Source organism: Carassius gibelio, chromosome B11, assembly GCF_023724105.1.
Source record: "Carassius gibelio isolate Cgi1373 ecotype wild population from Czech Republic chromosome B11, carGib1.2-hapl.c, whole genome shotgun sequence".
Classification (NCBI taxonomy): Eukaryota; Metazoa; Chordata; class Actinopteri; order Cypriniformes; family Cyprinidae; genus Carassius; species Carassius gibelio.
In genome coordinates this window covers 23,068,664-23,093,876 of record NC_068406.1, presented here as the reverse complement: position 1 = coordinate 23,093,876, position 25,213 = coordinate 23,068,664, and the positions used below count along the sequence as shown (strand labels likewise).

The window sequence follows — 25,213 nt, the reverse complement described above, 5'->3', positions numbered from 1 at the left end:
ATTGGCTTATTTTTTGTTATACAAAATATAAAATATTTTAAATGTTTTAGATATTATTTTAATATTTTAGAATTAAATATGAACTAGATGTGAATTTGTACTGTACATATTTTAGGAATAACGTTTGTTGTCTTGTGTTCAGTCCCTTCGAGGTTCAGGTGGGCCCTGAGGCCGGACCGCAGAAGATCCGAGCGTGGGGTCCGGGTCTGGAGGGAGGCGTTGTGGGGAAATCTGCAGACTTTGTGGCTGAATCCATTGGGACTGATGTTGGAGTCCTCGGTGAGATCACGGTCTCCTCTGATCAGACACAGGGCACAGTTTATCACACAGCAGTCACAGTTAGATCAGGATCCACAGCAGCTTTTCTCAGCCGTTCCTTCTCTGCTGTAGGCTTCGCCATCGAGGGTCCGTCTCAGGCCCGGATCGAGTGTGAGGATCAGAACGACGGCTCGTGTAACGTGAGGTACTGGCCCACCGAATCAGGTGAATACGCAGTCCATGTGATGTGTGATGATGAAGACATCGAGGACAGTCCCTTCATGGCCTTCATCGTCCCGGATAACAAAGCCAACAATCCTAACCAGGTGCATGAAAATATACATCATGTGTGAAAGAAATCACCTTAGTTTCATCTCAGTTCTCCTCAAAATTCTTATTTTAATTGTGTCTAAGGATATTTTATTTTTATTTTGTATTTTTTTATTATATCAGAAATTTTACTTAAAAAAAAAAAAAATTGCATTAAAAAATATCAGTAATATAAACTGTTATATATATTATGACTTCTTAACAGTTAATTTAATGCAAAACGGTAATTTTTGAAAAATGTCTTACAATAATTAAAATATTCGTAATACTGTAATTAGTTTATGCAAGTGTTTAATTAAAATGTTTAAACAAAATTCTGCTAAATGCATAAATTTAATTTAAATTTAATTTTTACATTTTTAATTTAAATTTAAACAAAATTTTTGATTTTTGATTTTTAAATCTAGATTGCATTTCCACAGTTTAAAATCAAATATTTAAGCTGCAGTGACGTGTGGTATCCACTTAAAACTATTAAAAATTAAATAATAAAAAATAAAATAAAAATGTCAATGATTACCTGTTGAGAGGTAATCGTTTTAAACTATTTACATTTCTAAAATAAAATATGTAAATTGTGACAGTGTAGTAACTAACTTATAAAAAAAATTATAAAGATTATAAACTTATTATAAATATTTAATGAATACAATAATGATGTAACCTGTTGAATAAGACTTAAAACAGTTTTTCAATTAATGTGATGCAATTTTTAAAAAAATATTTCTTATTCTCAAAACATTCTTATTATTGTAATTTGTTAATTTACATTTTTATTGAACTAATAAATAAATAATTTAGATTCAAATTCAGTGTGTCGTTTTTAAGTCAGTTTATCTATTGCTTTGTTTTGTCTCAAAAGTAGCATCATTGCTTAGAGTATTTCTATTACTACAAAACAACAAACATCCTATTGCAACAGAACAAAGACAGAATTAAAATAATTAAAATGCATTTAAAAAATATAAATGATTGTATTATTTTTGCACAAAGGACTCCTCATTTGTGCGTTGACTGGGTTATTAGATGCGTCGGTTTTCAACACGTGTTTGTTTGCAGGTCAGGGCTTATGGACCAGGACTGGAGAAGTCTGGCTGTATCATAAACAAACCTGCAGAGTTCACCGTCGAGGCCAAAGACGCCGGAAACGGGCCGCTGAGAATCATCGCACAGGTTCGGCACGAAGAAATATGAGCGACACAAACCAAGCTGGACTGAACTCACTCGTGTTACATTCCACTTCATTTGTTTCCCAGGATGCAGATGGGGTCCCCATCGATGTGAAGGTGAAGAGCAAAGGGGATAACGTATATTCCTGCTCGTACACACCGAGCGCGGCCGTCAAACACACGCTGGCCGTGACCTGGGGAGGCGTCAGTGTTCCCAACAGCCCCTTCAGGGTAAGAGAGATGGAGGGCAGAACCATAGCACTTCAGCTGTCAGCACTAACACACTAACTACAGCTGATGCTCCCAACACTTCAACAGCCAAATCTAAACCACTCGTACTCGTGCGCCGCTGCTATACGCTCAGATAACTTCAGCTGTGCTGATTTGGCTTCAGTGAAAGAAAAGGCAAAGTGCTCATTGTTTAGTTGATTAATTTGTAATTGCATTGCATGTTTTTTTTCTAATTTGCTGCATAATCACTTTTTTTTATTTTTATCCAGAACTCTCATCATGCAGTTTGCATATCATGCAGCAATTTAATGCATGTTATTTTCTGATTTATTTCTAACTAAGAGAATTATCTATCATTGCTTAGAGTATCATTACTTAGTCTGTTCAATGCACAAATGCATTTCAGTTTGTTTGTAACATTACGTGATTTTTTTTTTTTTTTTAAATGAGTTTTGCACATTATGAAATTGTATTAGATCGTAATATTATATACCGACTTTTTACTGTGAAATGGTCATTTGTGGTGTTTGCAAACCAGAGTTGCTTTTTACAGAAGTTAACTTTTTTTTTTCTCAAACTTGATCAAATATTTATTATTGAACTAACTTATTTATATTCACTAATGCAGAATGAAGGACAAAAAATAAGCTTGACTGAATTAATATGAGGTTTTTTTTTAAATGCACAAGTGAATTGAAGCATTATACCATTATGACTAAACATTCGCTCATACTTCACTGTATTCATGCCTCTGTGCTCCTTAGAGATCACTTCACAAAACAAACTCACTGCGCAGTTTGTGACTTGCTTTCTCTTGACTGATCATGCAAACATTTCACAACTGAGAGCTAACATGTTTATATTTACAGAAAGTATATTTACTTTTCATGCAATAAGTGTTTGATTTAAAAATGGTGCATTCAATAAATTCTAATACTAAGCGTTTTAGTGTTTGTGTGATTTGAGTTCATGTTTATTTGCATGTTCCTTGTAATCTTGGATAAATAACTTGTTTGTAAATGCTTCAAATGATCCTTTCTGCACCCTAGAAGCACATCGGATGTTTTTAGACTTGCTTTGCATTGATTTGGATTCTCTCAGAATGTGTAATGTAGTCTGTAAGCAGTGTGTTTTCATTTCTTGTCATTAACATGCAGGAGGTTTTATTCCTGTAGGTGAATGTGGGAAAGGGAAGCCACCCTCACAAAGTCAAGGTGTTTGGTCCAGGAGTGGAGCGAAGCGGACTGAAGGCTCACGAACCGACGCACTTCACCGTGGACTGCACTGAAGCTGGAGAAGGTAATGCACGTTTACTGCATTCACTAAATTCAGTGCTATTTCATGCATGTTACACACGGTGTGTCCTGTGTTGGTGGTTTTTCAGGTGACGTCAGTGTGGGAATCAAGTGTGACGCTAATGTTATCAGCGATGTGGAAGAGGATGTTGATTTTGACATCATTCCCAATGCTAATGACACCATCACTGTCAAATACATTCCTCCTGGAGCGGGACGCCTCACCATCAAAGTGCTTTTTACTGATCAAGTGAGTGACGGACATAGGGATATGTAGAGAACATGATTATTTCTCAGGCTTTGGAAATAGGGTATTTTTTTTTTGTGCATTCCATGTTAAAGTATGATAAGTGATATTATTTAATCTTTTTTTAAATTTAATTTTGTTAATATTTATCTAATACTCATTTATTTAAAAAATGTTTTAGAAAACAATTTTAAGATTATTTGTTTTTATTTAAATGCATGATACGATTGGATGGAAAGAACAGTTGTTATAATTATATTTTATTTATTTGTTTGTTTTATTTTATTTAAAATTTGCCATCCAGGTGGATAAAACACATTTGTCAAATTCTTTTTTTATTTTATTATTATTATTATTATTTGAAGATATTTATTTTAATGAATTCAAAACTATTAAAAAAGTTGTCGTCAAATTAATTAATTTAAATCCTTTATTTTAATTCAAAATCAGGTCAATAATCTATTTATTTGGTTGTTTATTTTAAAGCAACTTATTTTTATTCAAAATCCAGGCCAACTGGAAAACTGTATGTCATAGTTTTATTTATAAAAAAAAAAAATTAAGCCATTTATTTATTTTAATTTTAAAGAAAAATCCAAGTCAATTGAAAAAGTGTGTTGTAGTTTTTATTTTTTATTTATTTCGTTTCTGATATTTTATTCATATTTTAATGCAAGATCCAAAATGATGACCCTGAAAATATTATTTATTCATTTATTCCTTTTAATCCAAGAAAATATGGTTTGGGAATCTGTCCAAGTATGGCGTGTTCATTGTAAATGATCCGTTTCAGGAAATCCCGGTCAGTCCGTTCCGTGTTAAAGTGGATCCCTCACATGACGCCTCCAAAGTGAAAGCAGAGGGACCAGGACTCGCCCGAGCAGGTGTTTTGTCTGGTTTGATGATAAATGGTTTTCCCTTATCAAGATTCTGGGTTTAATTTGATGACGCTTGAGTCTCTCTGTTCATTTTTCCCATGCTGTATCTTTGTACCATCAGGTGTGGAGAGTGGAAAACCAACACACTTCACCGTTTACGTCAAAGGAGCGGGCAAAGCTCCTCTGGACGTGCAGTTTTCTGGACCGAATAAAGGACAGCCCGTTCAAGACTTTGAGATCATTGACAACCATGACTATTCCCACACTGTCAAATACACACCGGTCCAGCAGGTAAGGATCTGCAATGGAGTAACACTCATTTAAATTCAGTTCAAGGATTTTAAATTAGTGAAAGGGATATCTTTCAGTATGTATCTTCTGGCATCCTCATTCTGCTTCTCTGTACCAATTCAGGGAGAGATGGTGATAACGGTGACCTACGGTGGAGACCCTATTTCTAAAAGCCCCTTCGCCGTTGGTGTGGCGCCTCCGCTGGACCTTAGCAAGATCCAAGTGGAAGGCCTGGAAAACCGTATGTCATTCAAAAAATTTTTATAATTATTAATTATTTCATTCTATGTACATTTTAATTCAAGTTTGAGTGGATGGCCTGGTAAATGTTGTATTTAGTGTTTTAATTTTAGACAATCTTATGTGTATTTATTTATTAAGCAATTTATTTGAGAATAGCTTGTTTTGTTTTATGCAATCTTATGTTATTTATTTAATACATATTCACATATTACTCCAAGGTCCCCCTGCGTGACTTGGAAAGCAGTGTTTTTAAAGTAATATTTATGTTTAATAATATCTAAATTTTAATCCAAGTTTCAATGGATGGCTTGGAAAATTGTGTGCGTTTGTTTATTTTAAAATTATTTATTTATTTATTTTTATTTTGGATAATCCTATGTTTTTTAATTATTAGATGGTCTGTTATTTTATGTAGTTCTGTGTTATTTTATTTATTTAAAAAATATTTATATGAATATTTTAATGTTAATCCCAGGTCTTACAGTATTGCCTGGAAAATGTATTTGTTTGTTTGTTTGTTTAAACCAAAAATCAAAGTGTATGGTTTGGAAAACTGACACATACATGCATGCATACAAACAAACATTTATTTAATTGTTTCAATTAATTTTTTATCTAATTATTTAATTTTAGGTAGTCATGTAGTAATTTTTTCATAAGTTGATTTATTTATTTATTTTTTTCTATTTTATTTATTTATTTGTTTTATTCAACAATAAACAGAAGTTAATATAATTTAATTTTAAGGTTGCTTAAAAATAAGTAGTTATTTTATTTTAACTATTTTTAACTTTCTTTTTTTATTTTTAATAAGGAATAAATAAATATCAAAACCCCATGTAATGATTTATTCCAGGTGTGCAAGTGGACGAGGATCAAGAGTTTGCCATTGGTACAAGAGGAGCAGGTGGACAGGGCAAACTTGAAGTCAAGATGACCAGCCCCTCAGGGAAGTCCGTTCCCTGTGTGGTAGAGCCCCAATCAGGTAAAGGAGCCAGTCTAGTGAAGTACATCCCCAAAGAGGAAGGCGTTTACACGGTGGAGGTCGTCTACGATGGCAATCCCGTGCCAGGAAGCCCTTTCTCAGTTGAAGCCATGCTGCCTCCTGATCCCAGCAAGGTATGTTGAAGCAAAACTGATTAGACTTCATCTAGAAGAGAAGAGATCGTAACTTATTGGTTCTGTCTGTGCAGGTCAAAGCGTTCGGTCCAGGACTGAAAGGTGGTCTTGTAGCAAGTCCAGCTGAGTTTACCATTGACACCAAGGGCGCTGGAACCGGTGGACTCGGTCTAACCGTCGAGGGTCCCACCGAAGCCAAAATCGAGTGCTCTGACAATGGCGATTGCACCTGCTCTGTGTCGTACCTCCCGACCGAACCCGGAGAGTATCTAGTCAACATTCTCTTCGAGGACGTCCATATTCCCGGCTCGCCCTTCCACGCAGACATCCAATACCCGTTCGATCCCACCAAAGTGGTGGCGTCCGGCTCCGGGCTGAAACGAGGCAAAGTAGGAGAGGTCAGCGTGCTGAACGTCGACTGCACCAAAGCTGGACCGGGCCAGTTGACGCTGGAGGCCGAGCCTGACTCTGGAGCCAAAGCCAAGACTGAAGTCCTGGACAACAAGGACGGGACTTACACGGTCACCTACGTCCCGCTGACGGCCGGTATGTACACGCTGCTGCTGAAGTACGGAGGGAAGACGGTTCCCAACTTCCCCGCCAAAGTGAGCGTGGATCCGGCTGTCGATACGAGCAAAGTGAAGGTGTTTGGACCAGGAGTTGCAGGAGAAGGTATTGACATAAACATCCAGATAAAACACCATTTACTGTTCACTTTTAACCACTGGTATTGTTCATTTGAGAGTCACACTTGTGTTGTTCATAGTCAAAACTGACTGTGAAATGAATATATAAAATATATGTAAAAATAAAGAAAATGTCAGGGTGTAGCCATTAGATGCCTGTTTATTCATATTTATATTCAGAGCAGTGTTTTCAGGCATAATTCCTTGGCTTTTGTCATCCCTTCGCTGTTGTGCTCTTTTTCTGCATTGTGGGGGATTTAAAGTTTGTAAACACAAAAACATCTGTATTTTCATATTTTTTGCTTATTTCCCATTCATTTCATGTGGCGGTCAATTCTGACCATAAACAACACAAGTGTGACTATTTTTTATTACCATTTAGCTTTTTCGAATTAAGTCTGTAATTCCAATGAAGTAGAAAATTGTGACCCGTCACGGAAACCAGTGACAAGTCGGCAGCACAACTTTCGAGCAACATGATAAAGACGCGGGGGGTTTTTTTCAAAATTGGTGATTTTCGTTTTTTGGCAGAATCTAGTTGAGATCACAAAAAAGCCTCTCCGTGTTTGAGATAGCATTATTGGTGTAATATCGACGCACAGTGCAAACTTTGAAGATGGTTACTTATTTCATTGAAGGCAACGAGATCTGCAAGAATACTTTTCTGTTTCTTATGGGGTGAGTTTCCATAAACATCAAAGTTTGTCGTTTTGTGTTCATTCTAAGAACCCATACACATTATCTCATGTTAGTCCATGTTTAGACCTTACGTTAGTTACTTGCATTTACGCGTTACGTTAAGTGTTTCCCGCTTGAGGTAATTTTTTGTTGTACGTTGACACGGTGTTCACGCATGCACAAAACTACTACGGTACCTCAGCATTTCACAGACGCACTGTGAAATGACTGGTTACGTGAGCCTAAGGTCTTTTCAATAAAATCCATGCAAAAGTTAATATCAGATCATTTTAGAATACAGTATAGGATGTACCGAATATTCTTTAGTTTTATGCAAAACAGAAATATGACGAATAGAATATCAGACCTCTGTCATATGGCCAAAAATAAATGCAAAAAAAAAAAAAAAAACTTTTTGCATAGTTGTCTTTGACACATGAAAACTGTAACAATGCATTTTACAAGGTAACACGATGTAACCTTGCTCTCACTCGAAATGTGTCCCCATATTAAGTCCTTGAATTTTAGTTTATCATAGTTGATCATAACTAGAGATGAAATGGCATGAAAATTTCATTTCATGATTATAGTGACCCAAATGATCACGGTTATCACAGAATCCTGTTCAAAAAGTCCTAATGCTACCCAATGAAATCAATTCACCAAGTTTTATGTAGAAAACCAGCAAATAACAAATAAAATTAGCATCAATATGTACTTTTTAAGTAAACATTAAAATAATAACATTGTAAATGATTTCTTGCAACGTTATTTACATTGCACAAGTTCAAATAGAGTTTTGACAAAAAAGGTTTTATAAAAAGATAAAACTCACATATTTCAGCCTCTAAATCATTTTTATAGAAGTCAAAAAAGATAAATTACTGACATTTACAATGCACTTTGGTGTTGATTGGTCATTTTAGACCAAAAAAAAAACAAAACCTTGTTTGGAAATTTACCAATTATTGGTAAATTTCCAAACAAGGTTTTTATTTTTGGGGGGTCTAAAATGACCGATCAACACCTGAGTGTTAAGGATGAATGCATCTTGTATGCAACTGAAAACCTTGTCTTTTGCCTTCCCTGATTTCTAGAACCATGTTTCCATTCATTCTTCTTGTAACCAATGAAAAGCGTATGAAATTTTTTTTCTCTATCTTCATGATATTTGGCTCGCATGATTTCTGGAGATTTTTCATTTTGGTTTCGTAACAAAATCTGTTTGGAAAGATGTTGTTTTGCATGCCTTGCATGTGTTGTCATGCTCCAAATAGTGTAATCCTTTAGTACAAGATGGCGCTGAAAAACTATTTTGCTGAAAGATGAATTAATTCAAAGTCAATAAAATTTTTGTGGAAGAGATGAATTGTTTTGCAAAACCTGTTCAGTGTTGGTGTATGCTCCTCTCTGCTCTGCAGGAGTTTTCAGGGAGGCTTCGACTGACTTCACCGTGGATGCACGAGCTCTGACCAAAGTTGGTGGGAAACACATTAAAGCCCATGTGAAGAACCCGTCAGGTGCTGCTACAGACTGTGTTATTAGTGACAATGGCGATGGGACTTATAACGTGGAATACACACCGTTTGAGAATGGTACGATGCACAACATCCTACATAACTGCCATGAAAAATAATGCATGTTAGAATTGTATTGATTGGTTTATTTATAAGATCTAATTGGATAGCCTCACAGTTTATTTATGGTTTATTTTATTTACTTATTTTCCAATCCAATTGGAGGACCTGGACAATCCTAAGTTTTTATTTTTTTATTGATTTAATACAAGATCCAATTGAATGGCCCGGACAGTTTGTTTCATTGATTGGTAGATTTACTGTTTCTTCCCAACAAACACTGGGGTTTACATTACGTTCATGCACTTGGCAGATGTTTTTATCCAAAGCAAAAAGCTAAATGTAATGCAAGCTGTACTGTACGTTTTATCAGTGCATTCAATGCCATTCAATCTTTATAACAGGCCACTGATGGTCATGCTAATCAAACACACTTGAACACGCTAAGAAAGGTCTGTAGGGTTACTAGAAAGCAACAGGCAGGTGAGTTTTTATCAAGACTGGAGCAAAACTCTGCAGGACTGATGCTGGCCACCGCTGATCTACTGTTTGAGATGCAGGTTTCGTCTTGCATTTGTGTATTTTGTAGAACAGCAATAAAGCTTGTCAGAAACTATTGCTAGTTTAGCAAGATTTATGAGGTTCTCAGCGGGAATGTTTGATTAAGGCAAGATGCTACAGGAGAAACCATTGTTTTTCTTTCTTACAAGCGGAGTGTGATTCTTCTGTCTGCTCACGCAGGAGTCCACAGTGTGGAGGTTCTGTACGACGAGACTCCGGTCCCAAAGAGCCCGTTTCAGGTCGGGGTGGGCGAGGGCTGTGACCCCTCACGTGTGCAGGCCAAGGGCCCGGGTCTGGAAGAAGCACTGACCGACAAACCCAACAAGTTCTCCATCGTCACCAGGTTAAAGAGCTTCACAGATCATACTGTGCATTTGTCGTTTCATTCAATTGTTAGATTTACCTGCACTGTTCTTCCACTCAAAAGTTTGGGTCAGTAATTTAACTCTTGAGAGGCTCTTTTTATACCCAATCATGTTGCCAATTGACCAAATTGGTCCTCCAGCTGTTCCTTATTTTGTACATTTAACTTTTTCCGGCCTCTTATTGCTACCTGTCCCAACTTTTTTGTAATGTGTAGCTCTCGTGAAATCCAAAATGAGCCAATATTTGGCATGACTTTTAAAAATGTCTCACTTTCAACATTTGATATGTTATCTATATCCAAATATAAGTTTGTGAGGCTCTACTCACAATTTGTACGGTGTCCCAACTGTTTTGGGGTCGGGTTTGTACTAGCATGAGCACTTGAGACGTCTAACCAGCCGTCTTTTGATCCGTACAGAGGAGCTGGTATCGGTGGATTGGGAATAACCGTTGAAGGTCCATCGGAGTCGAAGATGTCCTGCAAAGATAACAAAGACGGCAGCTGTAATGTGGAATACACCCCGTATGTGCCTGGTCTGTATGACGTCAACATCACGTATGGAGGACAGCACATTCCCGGTACGGTTTTATCCATAATGCACCACTTAAAGCACAGAAGCCGTCTGAAGAAAGCATTACTTTGAGCTTTGAGAGATGCAACCTGACCGAGTTTCAATTTTTTCCTCTGCAAAGCCTCTTGAATTATGCTACATTATGTACATATCTTTTTTTTTTGAGTTGTCATTATTGGCTTGTTTTTGCTTGTCGTTGACTAGTTTTGTGTATCTTCTCACCTGCTTCCTGTGTCGTGGGAGTTAATCTGATTTATCCGCCGTTTCTTATAATAGCCGTGTTTGAATAGCATTAGCATGCATGGAGGCACTAGTCAGTGTCTGAGTGAAATGTAATGGTCTTTATCTCTGTCTGTGTTGTAGGAAGCCCGTTTAAGGTGCCGGTGAAGGATGTTGTGGACTCCAGTAAGGTGAAGATCTCCGGACCTGGTGTCGGTTCTGGAGTGAGAGCTAAAATCCCACAATCCTTCACTGTGGACTGCAGTAAAGCTGGTGTCGCTCCTCTCTCTGTGGCCGTGACTGGACCGAAAGGTAAAGATGCATTTACTTAAGGCTTGTGCATTACACCGATTTGAATATTTTTCTCCCTTTTGTTGGGCTTATTTATTTAGGGGCCTCAGGGAATAGTTTTTTTTTTTCTGAAGTATTTGCATAACGCACAGTATATATGTAAACATTTATTTATTTATTTTAGTTTTTTTTGGTTTTGTTCTGAATAAAATATTCACATACTGCAGAATATTTATGTAGACTTTATTTCATTAAGATCTTAATTCATGGGGATTTATTTTATTTGTTATTTTGTTCTGAATTATACTAGCATACTTTTTACATAAACGTACATAAACACTTATGATTTAATATTCACTAATTTCTATTAATTCTCTTTTTGTGTCATTAAATTACATCATACTTTATGTTTAGTTAAATTCTGTATTCATGTTTATTTTTGTCATTCATTTATATTCACTTAATAAATATTTTTGCCTTTTTCTGAATAAAATAATAGCATGCTGCACCATATATACTTAAACATTCATTTTTTATATGTATAATTTAATAAATTTAATTCACTTTTTTGCCTTTGTTCTGAATTAAATGCTAACATACTGCACAGTATATACTTAAACGTGATTTATTTCATTTATTAAATAATACTTTAATATATATATAATATATGTGTGTATATGTATGCATGCATGTGTGGAGATATATATAAAAACGTTTTTTTTTTTTTTTATATATTTTTTGGAAATACAGAAGTATGCTGCTTTATGGTTCTCGCCATGTTGCAGGTTTCATTTTACTAAAACTGGTAGCAGTTACCAAATAATTATTTAGTTTTTGGCATCTGATTGGCTTGTTGTTTGCAGGTATAGTGGAGCCCGTTGAAGTCACAGATAATGGTGACGGCACACACTCCGTGTCCTACACGCCGTCTGTCGAGGGCTCGTACTCGGTGGCGGTCAAATACGCAGAAGAGGAAGTTCCACGCAGGTAACCCGTGTCAGGTTCACTCGCTCCATTCACAAGCGCTGTGAGCGCTACTGTTCTCCAAATCAAACCAATCCCTCTAACATCTCTTCCAGTCCCTTCAAGCTGCGTGTTCAGCCCACTCATGATGCCAGTAAGGTGCGTGCCAGCGGCCCCGGGCTCACCACCGGTCTCTCGGCCAGCTTCCCGGTGGAGTTCACCATCGACGCCAAAGACGCCGGCGAGGGCCAGCTGTCAGTGCAGATCACTGTGAGTCCTGACGTCTCCAGTCTCAGCTTCCTCTTGTGGTTTAGCCTTTCAATACATCTGATTATTATTAATGCATTTTTCTGAGGTTGATTTCCATGTTTTCAGTTGGCCTCTAAAATCACATTTGGATTTAGTTTTTGAAATGCAGTGGAAAAGATTGATGGGGATCTGGGAGTATCACACTGTAGCAAAGTATCTTTCTCTTGTTATTTTAATCTTAAAGGGATACTCTGCACTGAAATGAAAGTTTTTTCATTAATCACTTTACCCCCTCGTCGTTCCAAACCTGTGAAAGCTTTGTTCGTCTTCAGGACACAATTTATGATATTTTTGATGAAAACCGGGAGGCTTTTGACTGTCCCAGAGACTGCCAAGTAAAATACAGTGTCAAGGTCCAGAAAAGAAAAACATTAAAAAAAACAAAATAAAATTATTATTTCAAACTTTTGACTGGTGGGTTTGGGAGAATATTATATTATATTATATTATATTATATTATATTATATTATATTATATTATATTATATTATATTATATTATATAGTTTTTAATCAATAAATAATATTATAAATAATTTTAAGAAACATTTTTAATTATCTGTTTTGTAGTAGTATGATTATTAGTAGTAGTATTTAACATTTAATATTATAACTTTTATAGCATATAAAAAAGTGTGTGTGTGTGTATATATATATATATATATATATATATATATATATATATATATATATATATATATATATATATATATATATAATATAAATTTTTTTTTTTTATAATTACATATTTAAATGGTAGTAGCATTTTAAAAAGTATGATCCATTACATAGTATATTTTTTAAGATGAACATTAAATTATATAGTTAAAAAATATTATACAATTATTTGTAGTATTTAATTAGTATTGTAATGTATAGCATATTTTTATAAATTTAAGTTATGTATTTATTACAAATATTACTGTTAAAGTGTTAATAGCTGTATTGCTATTTTTAAAATTATATTTGATTTATTGTAAAATATTTTTATAAAATAGACATTTTTAAATTATATTATTAAAAATGTAATTACTTCATAAACATACGGTCTAATATATATTAGCTTAATTTTATTCCTATATATTTGTATTTTCTTATAATTGTTTTTGCCATGAAACAATTATAAGAAACGTGTGTGTGTGTGTGTGTGTGTGTGTGTGTGTGTGTGTGTGTGTATGAAGTAGAGCAGCAGGCCAAAAAAATCACATTTTAATTCAGTTTTTGACTTGCGTTGGAAAAGATGAATGAGAATCTGCAAGCATCACTGATTAGCATATTGTGTCTTTCATCTTTCTCTTGGATCCATTGGTCAGTTTATCTTTTGAGAAGAACTGCTCTGGTGATCCAGTATAAGATCATATTTTTCCACTTGGACGGGACTTTCTGACTCTGAATACATCCAGCGAGAGCGAGACGGCCAGCAGTGAGAGAAATGATCTTCTGATGAAAGCTCTTCCTCCTCAGTCTGTTTGTCATTGATGAAGCTCCTCTCCGTGTCGTGTACAGTGCCTCAGACTCTGAAGGAGGCGTTTCATGCTGTATCTCATGTGTTTCAGGACCAGGATGGGAAACACAAGAAAGCCAACATTCAGGATAACCGCGATGGAACCTACAGAGTGTCTTATGTGCCGGATAAGGTTGGCCGTTACACTATTGTGATCAAGTACGGCGGAGACGAGATCCCCACTTCTCCTTATAGAGTCAGAGCGACCGCTACAGGAGACGCCAGCAAGTGTTCAGTCACCGGTAATCTAATATTTTATTACAAATAATACTAGATTTTTTTAATAATATTAGCTTTTTTAAAATGTTACATTTCAACTCATGTTTATTTGTATGGTACTTTTTACGATGCAAATTATTGCAAAGCAACTTTCCAGAAAATTAATTTTCTGCGATATATTAAGTAGTAGCTTATCAGTGGACTGTCAGTTTATGTGGATATGGTAGACATTTTTGGAAAAATTAACTGAAGACATAGTCAAACAGGATTAACACTATTAACAGCAATTATTATATAATGTTTATATTGGATTTATTTATATTTGTTTATTTTAACTGAATATTTAATATTATTTAGTTTCATAAAGAACTAATTTTATTATGCTATATTTTATATATTTGATTTAAAATATGTATTATATATAATATATTAAAATGTTTTGATGTTAAAATCTAAATGATAAATATTAAAATGTTTATGTGTGACCCTGGAACACACAACTTAAGTCAATGAGATATATTTGTAGCAATAGCCAACAATACACTGTATGGGTCAAAATAATAGATTTTATGCCAAAAATCATTAGGATATTAAGTAAATCTAGATCATGTTCCATTAACATATTTTGTAAAGTTCCTGCCGTAAATATATTAAAACATAATGTTTGATTTGTTAATGCATTAAAAATTCATTTGGACAATTTTGAAGGTATTTTCTTTCTCTCTCTCTCTCTCTCTCTCTTGCTATATATATATATATATATATATATATATATATATATATATATAATATTTTTTTTTTTGCACCCTCAGATTCGAGATATAAAATGTATATATTTAGCTGTATTTAGCAATTTGTGAAAAATTTACACTTTATGATATCATATAATATAGTAGTTATTTGTTACATTTTTCTTCTATTTTATTAGAGCTTTACATTTTATAAACTTTTTCTAAAATTCTAAATTTAATTTTAAATACATTTTAAAAATATATATTTTTTATTATTTACTTTATATATTTTAATTTTAAATAAAGTATTTTATTTAAATATTTATTTTAATTATTTATAGCCTGAATAACTATGAGAAAATACATTGTTTTGTTTTGTTTAGCTTTTTGTTCTGTTTTGTTTTAATCGAACCACTTTAGTATTTTATTTTTTGGAAATGCATTAGTACATTTAAAATTTTCTGTTTTCCATCCTCCTCCAACTATGAGCTGCTAGTATTTGATGTAATAGATGCCTGCATCATCAACAAGCATTTAAATACTCATTCGTTTACCTTTATGAATCTAGACCAACTTGATAAGTGGGATAAAAAAAAGCGTATATTCGAAGCGTGTTCTGCCACGATAACATCTGACCCTAAAATGTGTTACATGCTTTTAAATCACAACAATCTCAAATTTCAAATCTTCACTGACGCAATCCTCAGGACCTGGCATCGGGCCGACCATCGGCATCGGAGAAGAGGTGGGCTTTGTGGTGAACACTAAAGGAGCGGGGAAGGGGAAGGTCTCCTGCGTCGTGGTGACTCCAGACGGCACTGAGGTGGAAGCTGAAGTCATCGAGAACGAGGATGGTACCTTCGACATCTTCTACACTGCTCCTACACCCGGGACGTACGTGATTTACGTGCGCTTTGGAGGGGAGAACATCCCCAGGAGCCCCTTCAAAGTCACGGTGAGAAGAAAAAGAGGAAGCACACTGAAGAGGTTTTTAGCAGCTGGAATAGATACGGTTCAGAGCTGTGTCATCACATCCTCATCTGGAGTTCATTGTTTCTTTGCATTATTAAGACAAATGATCACACTTTATGCTTTCGTATCTCCTGACGTTAAGGGAAGGTTTTGATTCGGGGCTGAAATGTACACACAGACGCTCGACTTCATGCATCTTTGTGTTCTGGATTGTCTTGAAGCAGAATTCATTACTCAGTTAAAAACAATGTATTTTTAGAGCGCTGAATGATATCAAAATAGTGATAATTTAATTAAATGCATGCACCTTGTAGCTATCGGTTATTATAATTTATATATTTAAGGTTTACGGTAAAATTTATATTTTTCTTTAATACTTTTATTTTACAGTAAAATATTATTCAGTGGAAATATTCTTTATTTTTTTATATAGTTTTGATAATGATACATAAAATTGTGTTTTAAAAAAGAATAAATATTAGAAAATACATTTTAGTGCAATATATTTTACTGTAAAATAAAAACAAGTATTTAAGAAAAATATTAATTTTACAGTATAAGTTCTAATTTTAATATGAATATATTTAATTGGTTTATAGTCATTTTTTTTATATGCTGGAATAAAATAATACTATTGTAATATTTTTACAGTAAAAGTTGTTTTACTGTAAAAATTATCATTATTTCATAGTCATATTAATATACTATTACACTATTTTGAGCCAAATTCTTTTGCTTTTTAAATTCAATCACAATTTTTAACAAACATTGCAATTAGATTTTTCTTTTCAGTGAATGTACAACTGCTTTTGCACAATTTGCTGTGTGCGTTTGATTCTGTTTCTTTGTGTTCCTCGTGCATCTGGAGGTTCATGTCCATACATATCATTTCCCAGGCCACAGATGAAGTTCCCATGATGCAGCAGCAGTCAGTCCAACAGCAAAAGGCAGCACCAGGCGTCGGCTTCCAGCCCTGGGTACAAAGACACACGCTTCACCTCATCAGCCTCCGCTCTTTTTCAGCCTTCGCTCTGAGCTCCAGCTTCCGGCCGGTCACCTCTCTGTCCTGATGTTTGTCTCCTGTCTTTCATTTAATGGGGTTTCTGTTCAGTTCCTCTGCTTTTTGACTACTCAAGCATCGTTTTTTTTGCAGGAAATGTTTGGAATTGTTCCTCATCTCTTTCTGTTTCCTCCCTCTCTGGTTGATTAGTCTTAAACACGCTCTGGTTTTCTCACTGATGACAGAGGCAGACTGAAACTCTATGCTCGAGTGTTTAGACTGATCTAGTTTAGTTTGGAGTGGACACTAGATTTAGATTGATTAACCTCAGACTGTGCAGAACTATTATGCGCTTCTCTGCCGCCCTTATGTAGTTTTATTCATAGGTTAAAAGACATTGTTTCCACGAAGCAGATCTGTGAAACACTTAACACTCTTAGCTTTAAAAACACACTACTTTTTAACAAATTTAAAGAATTAACCATTTAATTCAGCAAGGATGCATTAAATTAAGCAAAAGTGGCTCTGTGAAGACATTTATGATGTTGTAAAAGGTTTCTATTCGATATAAATGCTGTTGTTCTTTTAAACTTTCTATTCACCAAAGAATCATGAAAAATATAATGCTTCAGTTTCATTTAAAATAAATGTTTACAATTCTGCAAAGTACAATGATTAATGAAGGATTGAAGGACACTGAAGACTGAAAATGCAGGTTTTATCACTGAAATTAATTACATTTTAAAAATATTTTCGAATGGTAAATGGTCATTTAAAATTTTAATATTTCACATTTTTACTGTATATTTGGTCAAATAAATGCAGCCTTAGTGAGCAGAAGAGACCCAAAATTTGTTTTATCACAAAAACCTTAATAATAATATTAGCCAATTTAAAATAAACAAATAGAAAACATCTATAACTGTAGTAATATTTCATAAATTTTACTGTGTTTATGATTAAATAAATGCAGCCTTAGTGAGCAGAAGAGACCCAAAATTTGTTTTATCACAAAAACCTTAATAATATTAGCCAATTAAAAAAAAAGATAAAAAAAAGAAAACATCTATAATTGTAGTAATATTTCGGAAATTTTACTGTATTTATGATCAAATAAATGCAGCCTTAGTGAGCAGAAGAGACCCAAAATGACCCAAAAAAATTTTTAGCACAAAAACCTTTAATAATAATAGTAGCCAATTAAAAAAAAAACAATAGAAAACATCTAACTGTAGTAATATTTTGGAAATTTTACTGTATTTATGATCAAGTAAATGTAGCCTTAGTGAGCAGAAGAGGCTTCTCCTGCATTAAAGAATCACAGACCCCAAAAAAGTGTAAAAGCATACATTTTAACTCGAAATGGCTTTTATATTGATGGAGTTTTTTTTTCCCCCCTATTTAATTTATAATCTGGATTATAATGCATCGGTCTGTATTGGATGTCTCCACATGTTTTCTTCTGTGCACACTATCACTTTCCCTCATTTCTCAGATGTTTATCATGGTTATGGGGATTTCTTCTCTCTGTGCTTGGTCAGGTGTGCTGGGGTCGATCTCTGTCTTCCAGTGTTTCGTGTCTAACACACGTTTGTCTTCTGCTGTGGCTGAATCACTGGGCTGTTAATGTCTGTTCTCGTCCACAGCGCTCTTCTTTCAGAATGGATCACACAGACTGACTGAACGTGGAAATGTTTGACAGGCCGCTGTTACGGATGTGTTTGTAGCGTCCGCTCTCATTTACTCAGATTTCTGCCTCGCAGGTCACAGATGGGGGGTATAATCCTGCCAACAGCGTGAACGGGACGGGGTACAGGCCTTTCGATATGGTGATCCCCTTCACCTTTAGGAAGGGGGAGATCACAGGTGAGAGACGTCAGAAGACACCTGGAGCCAAGTTAACCAAACTCTTATTCAGCTGCTTCGGAGTTACTTTTAAGACAAATTAAAGGGGTTTCTTAAAGGGATTTTGTGCAGTCGACTGCAGATCTATTTAAAAAAAACACACCAGGGTCATATTTTACTTTTTTTTTTTTTTTTTTGGCGTTATGAACTTACTTTCTTGTAAACTATGCCCCCTTTCTCAAAATTCTCATTCTTGTAATGCAAAATAATAATCAAAAATATTTTCACTACTTTATTTATATATTTATTTATTAACATAATAATAGGTTATACAACAAATACTGACCTTAAAGTATGAATACAAGTACATTTCCATTTTTATATAATATGTGCTGTATACATTTTCCACATTATGTTAATATATGTTTTCATAATTGGGGTCTTTATTTTATTTTATAATTTGTTTTTTTTTAAATACAATAATAATATCATAATACCATAAAATAATAACTAAATAACATATAGTAAATAAAAAATAAAATTTTATTATCATCATAAAGGCCAAAGTACTGGCATAAAGAATTAAATCTAAAAAATATGCATTTTATAAATTTTATATATATATATATATATATATATATATATATATATTTGATTTAGAGTTTTCACATGGTAATTTAAGTTCCATTAGTAATATTTTTGTTGTTACTTTAAAAAAATAAATAAACTATGATAAAACACACAAAATAATAATAATTTTACTATTAACGTTCTGTGCATGCATAAAACAATACTTCCATTGACCTTTATAGCTTGATTTTATTTTTAATTGAAGATTAATAAAGGTGTCTTTTAAAATCAATAATGCCAAAGTGTCTTAACAGTCCTTTTTTGGACATAACATATACCAGATAGTTTCTATTTTGTGTGATTGAGTCACATTAGAAGTGATGAGCTGCACATCTGCAGTGATCTGAACTCAGTGTTTGTCTTCAGGTGAGGTTCACATGCCGTCAGGTAAAACTGCTCAGCCGGAGATCATCGACAACAAAGACGGGACGGTCACGGTCAAGTACTCGCCCACAGAAGCTGGGCTCCACGAGATGCACATTAAATTCAACGGGACACACATCCCAGGTCAGAGTCCACACACCATCTGTTCATAATGCTCCATCAAAACTGAATAATCAAATAGAAACTCTTAAAAATACTCATTTTTAATGTGTATTTTATTAATGATAATATTTAACCCCAAAATAAAAAAAAAAAAAAAATTCAATTGATGTAAAAGTATAATTTCAATTATTTGAATAATTTTAAATATATCTTTGTGGTAGTATATCACTATGCAAATTTTTTTTTAATAGGCCTAAAAAGGTTAAATGTTTTTTTTTTTTTTTTTTTTTTTTTTTTTTGAAAATAATTATAAATTTCTATTTGCTTTTCTATACTCACTCATATATACAATTTATATATATAAAATATTTTTAAAAGCATAACTTTCTGGTAACACAATGAAAAAAAAAGGCATTAAAAGGCTTAATTTAGTTTTTTTTTTTTTAAAGAAAATAGCGATTTCTATTTTGATTTTCGATAAAAAAATAAATAAATTGCAATTTATAACATTTAACACACAAAAAAAACAATTATTCATTTTTTACATTTATTTCATTATTTTATTTTGTTCACCTTCGACCTGTATAAGTGATATGAAGTGTTTTGGCTGCTATTTTCCACTTTCTGAAAGTGTTTGTTGTAAGATAAAGAGCTTGGACGTTCTGTGAAACATCGAAGGTTGTATAAGGGTTACAGAACAGGATTTCGATTATTTTCTGAGAACGCAGCCTTTAGCAGCAGCTCCTGGAAGTGTTCAGGTGAAGGGTGAGAAGGCTTCTCCTCTCAATAGAGGGTGGACTGATTTACTCAGCGTGGTGAAAGAGTAGATGGCTGACTGCAGCTGTGAGGAGCTCTTGTGTTGCTGCAGATCCTCATGTAGCTGCTTGTTTCCAGTCGCTGGTCCAGTGCCATCAGAAACCTCAGTCAATATCACATCAATGACAGAGTCCAGGCTTGTTTCTCCATATAAAGCAGGAAGAACGTGTTTATAGAGTTGAATCATTCTGTTAGGAGCGCCTGAGGTCTACATGAGGATATCCTGTTAGCATTCACAATCAGCTGCTATAATCATGCTTTGCATGAATCGTTTCAATATTTTATCTCTTTATTCTGCATTTTTATTTTATTAATTGTATTATTCCGTTTTATTTGATTTGATTTAAAAATATGTTTGTAAATTAACTTGTTGGTTCCTCACAACCTACTGTAAGAGCAACTCATAATAAATTGTTTTATTATTTTTATTATTTTATATATTTATGTATTTATTTATTAAATAAATAAATATCTGGACAAAGTTTATATATATATTTGTTTTTTTTGTATTCTTTTATAAGAAATAAAACGGATATATTTGCAACCTTTAAACAAACAACACAAAATTAAGGAAACTTTTTATAAAAATTAACAATATCTTAATATTATATTATAATATTATTCCAGATTTCATAGTTAATTATGCAAAAAAATTCAAGGTTAGACTTCACCGCAGAAAACAAAAACAATAAAACAATAATTATATATATATATATATATATATATATATATATATATAATTATTTTAGCAGTATAATTGTAGTTCCTGGTAACAGGCCTAAATTCACTTTCACTTTCCAAATGTATTTTTTATTTTCTACATAAAATGTTGCTGTAGTTGTTTTTAATTTTCTAATTCTTTTTTTGGGGTTGACAAATATCCAGGTCTTTCTTTGTGCAGTTCACTCATCTCCTTTCTTTAAGTTAGCAGCAGTTATGTTGTTTGCACGTTTGCTTTTGTAGAAACACGATGCATGTCAGGTCAGAAACTCCTGATTGTGTTTCTGTTGTGTGTTTCCTCTCGCTGTGTTGAACTCTGGTCTGTTCTCTCATCAGAGAGTCCTCTGCAGTTCTATGTGAACACTGCTAACAGTCCTAACGTGACGGCGTACGGCCCGGGTCTGGTCTACGGGACCGCCAATAAAACCGCCATCTTCACCATCTTCACCGAAGATGCGTCTGACGGTGTGTACTGTACGAACACATCACGCTCACACTGCCGTCTCAAAACCTTAGAAACCTGAGAAAACATGCTGTGTGTTGTGTCAGGTGGTCTTGATTTGGCCATTGAGGGTCCGTCCAAGGCTGAGATCAACTGTGTGGACAACAAAGACGGCACTTGTACGGTTTCATACCTCCCCATGCTGCCTGGAGATTATAATATACTGGTCAGATATAACGACAAACACATCGCAGGAAGCCCCTTCACCGCCAGAATCACAGGTACGAAGAGTTACAGTAAAAAAACACCATAGGAACATTTTACATTACAATTTTGTACCTTTATAAAATACTGATGACCTCCAGAAAAGAGACTAGAGCTGAAGAAAGACAACCGATGAATCAAAGATAGTCAACACTAATATGTAGAAGATAATTCTGTAAAATGTCAAATAATGCTATAAATACATATTTATTAATGATAGATGTTATTTAATTTGTTTGATTAATAATAATAATCATTATATACTAATATGTAGAAGCACAAATACAATAATATTGCAACATCACAGTAATGCACTTGACACCAAAACAATGCAATAAATATTCATTTATAAATAATTTCTATTAATTGTTATTAATTTATGATATAAAAAAATAGCCATTATTACTAAGTTATTCTTTTATTCAATAACTTATCATATTTTAATGTATATATTTATTTAATAATTTATTTTCTATATGATAATTATATTAGCTATTGTTATTTATTTTGCCTTTAATGATTATATATAGATGCACAAATAGGAAATACGATCATGGCAACACAAATGACACTAAAATATTGCATTAAGTGATGTAATAAAAACCTTATCGTTCGTAACCGATAAGAAAAAGATGCATTTCATTGTTTTTCACTTCCAAAAACCGTACATTTAACCGTATTTGACTGTAAAATGAGATGTATGTAGTGATCTAGACGGTCTGCTTGACTTCTGTAGTGAGATCTGTCTGTTTTTGGTCTCTTCAGAGGACAACAAGAGGAAGTCTCAGGTGAAGCTGGGCTCCGCTGCAGATTTCTCTCTGGATATCCTGGAGACGGATCTCAGTCTGCTCACGGCGAGCATCAAAGCCCCGTCTGGCCGCGATGAGCCGTGTCTGCTCAAGAGGCAGCCCAACAATCACATCGGTGCGGCTGCAGTACATGCTCCGTGTGTACCTTACATTGAGTTTGGTTTGATGACCCCTGACTGGTCGTTTCCTCCTCAGGCATTTCCTTCATCCCAAGAGAAGTCGGAGAGCACCTGGTGAGCATCATGAAGAACGGCCGGCACGTGGCTAACAGCCCCATCACCATCAACGTGGTCCAGTCTGAGATCGGAGACGCCCGCAGGGTCAAGGTGTTCGGTCAGGGGCTGGTGGAGGGGCGCACCTTCCAGACCGCAGACTTCGTGGTGGACACCAGAGAAGCTGGTGAGAAACACTTTTCATTATTTATTTATTTATTTATTTATTTATTTATTTATTTATTTATTTAAAAACTGTCATCACCAACTTATCATCATCTTTTTTTATTTTTTATTTATATATCTAATTATATTAGCCACCATTAATTATTTAATTTAATAATAATATTATCATCATAATAGCTTTTGTTATTATTTTGGTGGTGTTATTTAGTTTATTTTAATAATATTTTTTATTTACTTATTTGATAGTGACTATTATTATGATTATTACTGTATTTAATAATAAATGTTTATTTAATATAGTAATATTTTAATGTTGTAATATTTAAAAATATATAAATAGTTAATAGTAACTCTAAATTATATTTAATTAATGTATTTATTAATAATAATAAGTGCTCAAGTAATTACATTTGGTTAATCATTTAATTTTTTTTTATGAATTTTGTTTATTATAAAAAAATTTACAATATCTAGTTTATTTATCATAATAATTCTATTTATTTACATATTTCATTTATTAAATATACTTTTTTTATTAATATGGACTGTTGCTATTTTTATTAATAATACTACTACTACTAATAATAATAATAAATAATAATATATCGGTGTTCCTGTGGCTCATTGGTAGAGCATTGTGTTAGCAGCGCAAAAGGTTGTGGGTTTAATTCCCGGGGAACACACATACTGGTAATAAAATAAAAAAAAAGTATACCCTGAATGCGCTGTAAGTTGCTTTGGATAAAAGCGTCTGCTAAATGCATAAATATCAAAATGCATGAATGGCGATTTCTTCATTCTTTACCCCACCTTGAGACTTAGTTTTGAGAGTGAGCTGTTTTCATCTGGTTAACTAACAAACCAACCAACTTCTTCAGCCACATTTCAGCTTCCTCCCAAAAGCTGATGATAGAAATGTTTCTCCAAAATAAACGGGTTCATCTGAGGTTATAAGGGTCACATTACAAAATGTGGTGCTTCCCCCCCCCCCTTTTTTTTTTCAGAACAAAGATATTAATGTTAAATTTTAAAAAGGACCGCTTCTTCCCAACCATCTAACCTTTCTAACCGAGCTACATAAATCCTAAATGAACCAGGTCTGCCAAACGTCCGGCCGTTAATGATGTTTTCTCAAGCTCTCAAATCCACTTAATGCTGAGAAATGAATTTTGCAAAGCGACTCAAAGCTGGAAATGAGAGATTAAAAAACTGGTAACTGGTTCCACAGCGGCTTATTATTTCCCGCTTACATAAAGAATATTTATGCAATTAGTGCTAAATGTATATCACACACTATTAAACTTGTCATAATGAGTTTTGTATTTCTCATGCATTCAGGTGTGTGTTGTCTGTTAATGTTGAATGTCTGTATGAATTGCATTGTTGTCTTCATAGGGTACGGTGGTTTGGGGCTGTCCATCGAGGGTCCCAGTAAAGTGGACATACAGACAGAGGACATGGAGGACAGCACTTGTGGCATCTCGTATTGTCCGACTGAGCCAGGCACCTACATAGTGTCCATCAGGTTTGCAGAAGAGCACGTCCCTGGTAAGAGATCATGCATGAAGCATCATTCAAAACTTCTCTATCATTTAGTATGTGCTCCAAATAAGGTGGATTTGACCTGTTTATAGATTATTTGACACAAAGTAGGCAAAAGCACGCGCATTAATATAAACTGGGCGCTCGACCAAGGGACAAGCGGAAAAATATTTAAATGCAAGGTCGGCAACACCAAAGCTCTGACTTTGCATTTAAATATAGATTATTTGGCAAAAGACAAAAAAACAAATTTAAAATAGAGTATTAAGTGCATTGCACAGTGATGAATAAGAATATATTTATCATTTTCTAGCCGGTATTCTTCAAAAGAGACTAGATTTGAATTAAATTTTTATTTATGAAATTTCTTTACATTTTATTTTACCAGTGGTGCAAATAATTTAATTTATTGTAAGAAATTAAACGGTACTATTTAATTGTTTTATATATATATAGATAGATAGATAGATAGATAGATAGATAGATAGATAGATAGATAGATAGATAGATAGATAGATAGATAGATAGATAGATATAGATAGATATAGATAGAT

The 25,213-nt window shown here is 33.9% G+C and overlaps 1 protein-coding gene across 2 annotated transcripts in view; it reads left to right on the top strand.

Moving 5' to 3' along the window:
• LOC127968316 (filamin-B) overlaps nucleotides 1–25,213 on the top strand; it is an 82,664-nt gene that overhangs the window by 45,483 nt on the left and 11,968 nt on the right. The window contains exons 10-36 of one of the 2 annotated variants that reach the window (XM_052569437.1): nucleotides 143–279; nucleotides 391–584; nucleotides 1,648–1,761; nucleotides 1,845–1,988; nucleotides 3,164–3,287; nucleotides 3,373–3,533; nucleotides 4,324–4,414; nucleotides 4,530–4,699; nucleotides 4,823–4,940; nucleotides 5,799–6,061; nucleotides 6,136–6,733; nucleotides 8,847–9,020; nucleotides 9,744–9,906; nucleotides 10,348–10,508; nucleotides 10,865–11,032; nucleotides 11,875–11,998; nucleotides 12,091–12,244; nucleotides 13,838–14,027; nucleotides 15,443–15,690; nucleotides 16,604–16,684; nucleotides 18,471–18,573; nucleotides 19,549–19,689; nucleotides 21,541–21,669; nucleotides 21,754–21,927; nucleotides 22,676–22,834; nucleotides 22,915–23,118; nucleotides 24,513–24,665. In XM_052569437.1, the coding sequence (XP_052425397.1) occupies nucleotides 143–279; nucleotides 391–584; nucleotides 1,648–1,761; nucleotides 1,845–1,988; nucleotides 3,164–3,287; nucleotides 3,373–3,533; nucleotides 4,324–4,414; nucleotides 4,530–4,699; nucleotides 4,823–4,940; nucleotides 5,799–6,061; nucleotides 6,136–6,733; nucleotides 8,847–9,020; nucleotides 9,744–9,906; nucleotides 10,348–10,508; nucleotides 10,865–11,032; nucleotides 11,875–11,998; nucleotides 12,091–12,244; nucleotides 13,838–14,027; nucleotides 15,443–15,690; nucleotides 16,604–16,684; nucleotides 18,471–18,573; nucleotides 19,549–19,689; nucleotides 21,541–21,669; nucleotides 21,754–21,927; nucleotides 22,676–22,834; nucleotides 22,915–23,118; nucleotides 24,513–24,665 (4,640 nt within the window). The remainder of the gene's footprint in view (nucleotides 1–142; nucleotides 280–390; nucleotides 585–1,647; nucleotides 1,762–1,844; nucleotides 1,989–3,163; nucleotides 3,288–3,372; nucleotides 3,534–4,323; nucleotides 4,415–4,529; nucleotides 4,700–4,822; nucleotides 4,941–5,798; nucleotides 6,062–6,135; nucleotides 6,734–8,846; nucleotides 9,021–9,743; nucleotides 9,907–10,347; nucleotides 10,509–10,864; nucleotides 11,033–11,874; nucleotides 11,999–12,090; nucleotides 12,245–13,837; nucleotides 14,028–15,442; nucleotides 15,691–16,603; nucleotides 16,685–18,470; nucleotides 18,574–19,548; nucleotides 19,690–21,540; nucleotides 21,670–21,753; nucleotides 21,928–22,675; nucleotides 22,835–22,914; nucleotides 23,119–24,512; nucleotides 24,666–25,213) is intronic. The other variant, XM_052569438.1, reaches the window with a different exon arrangement.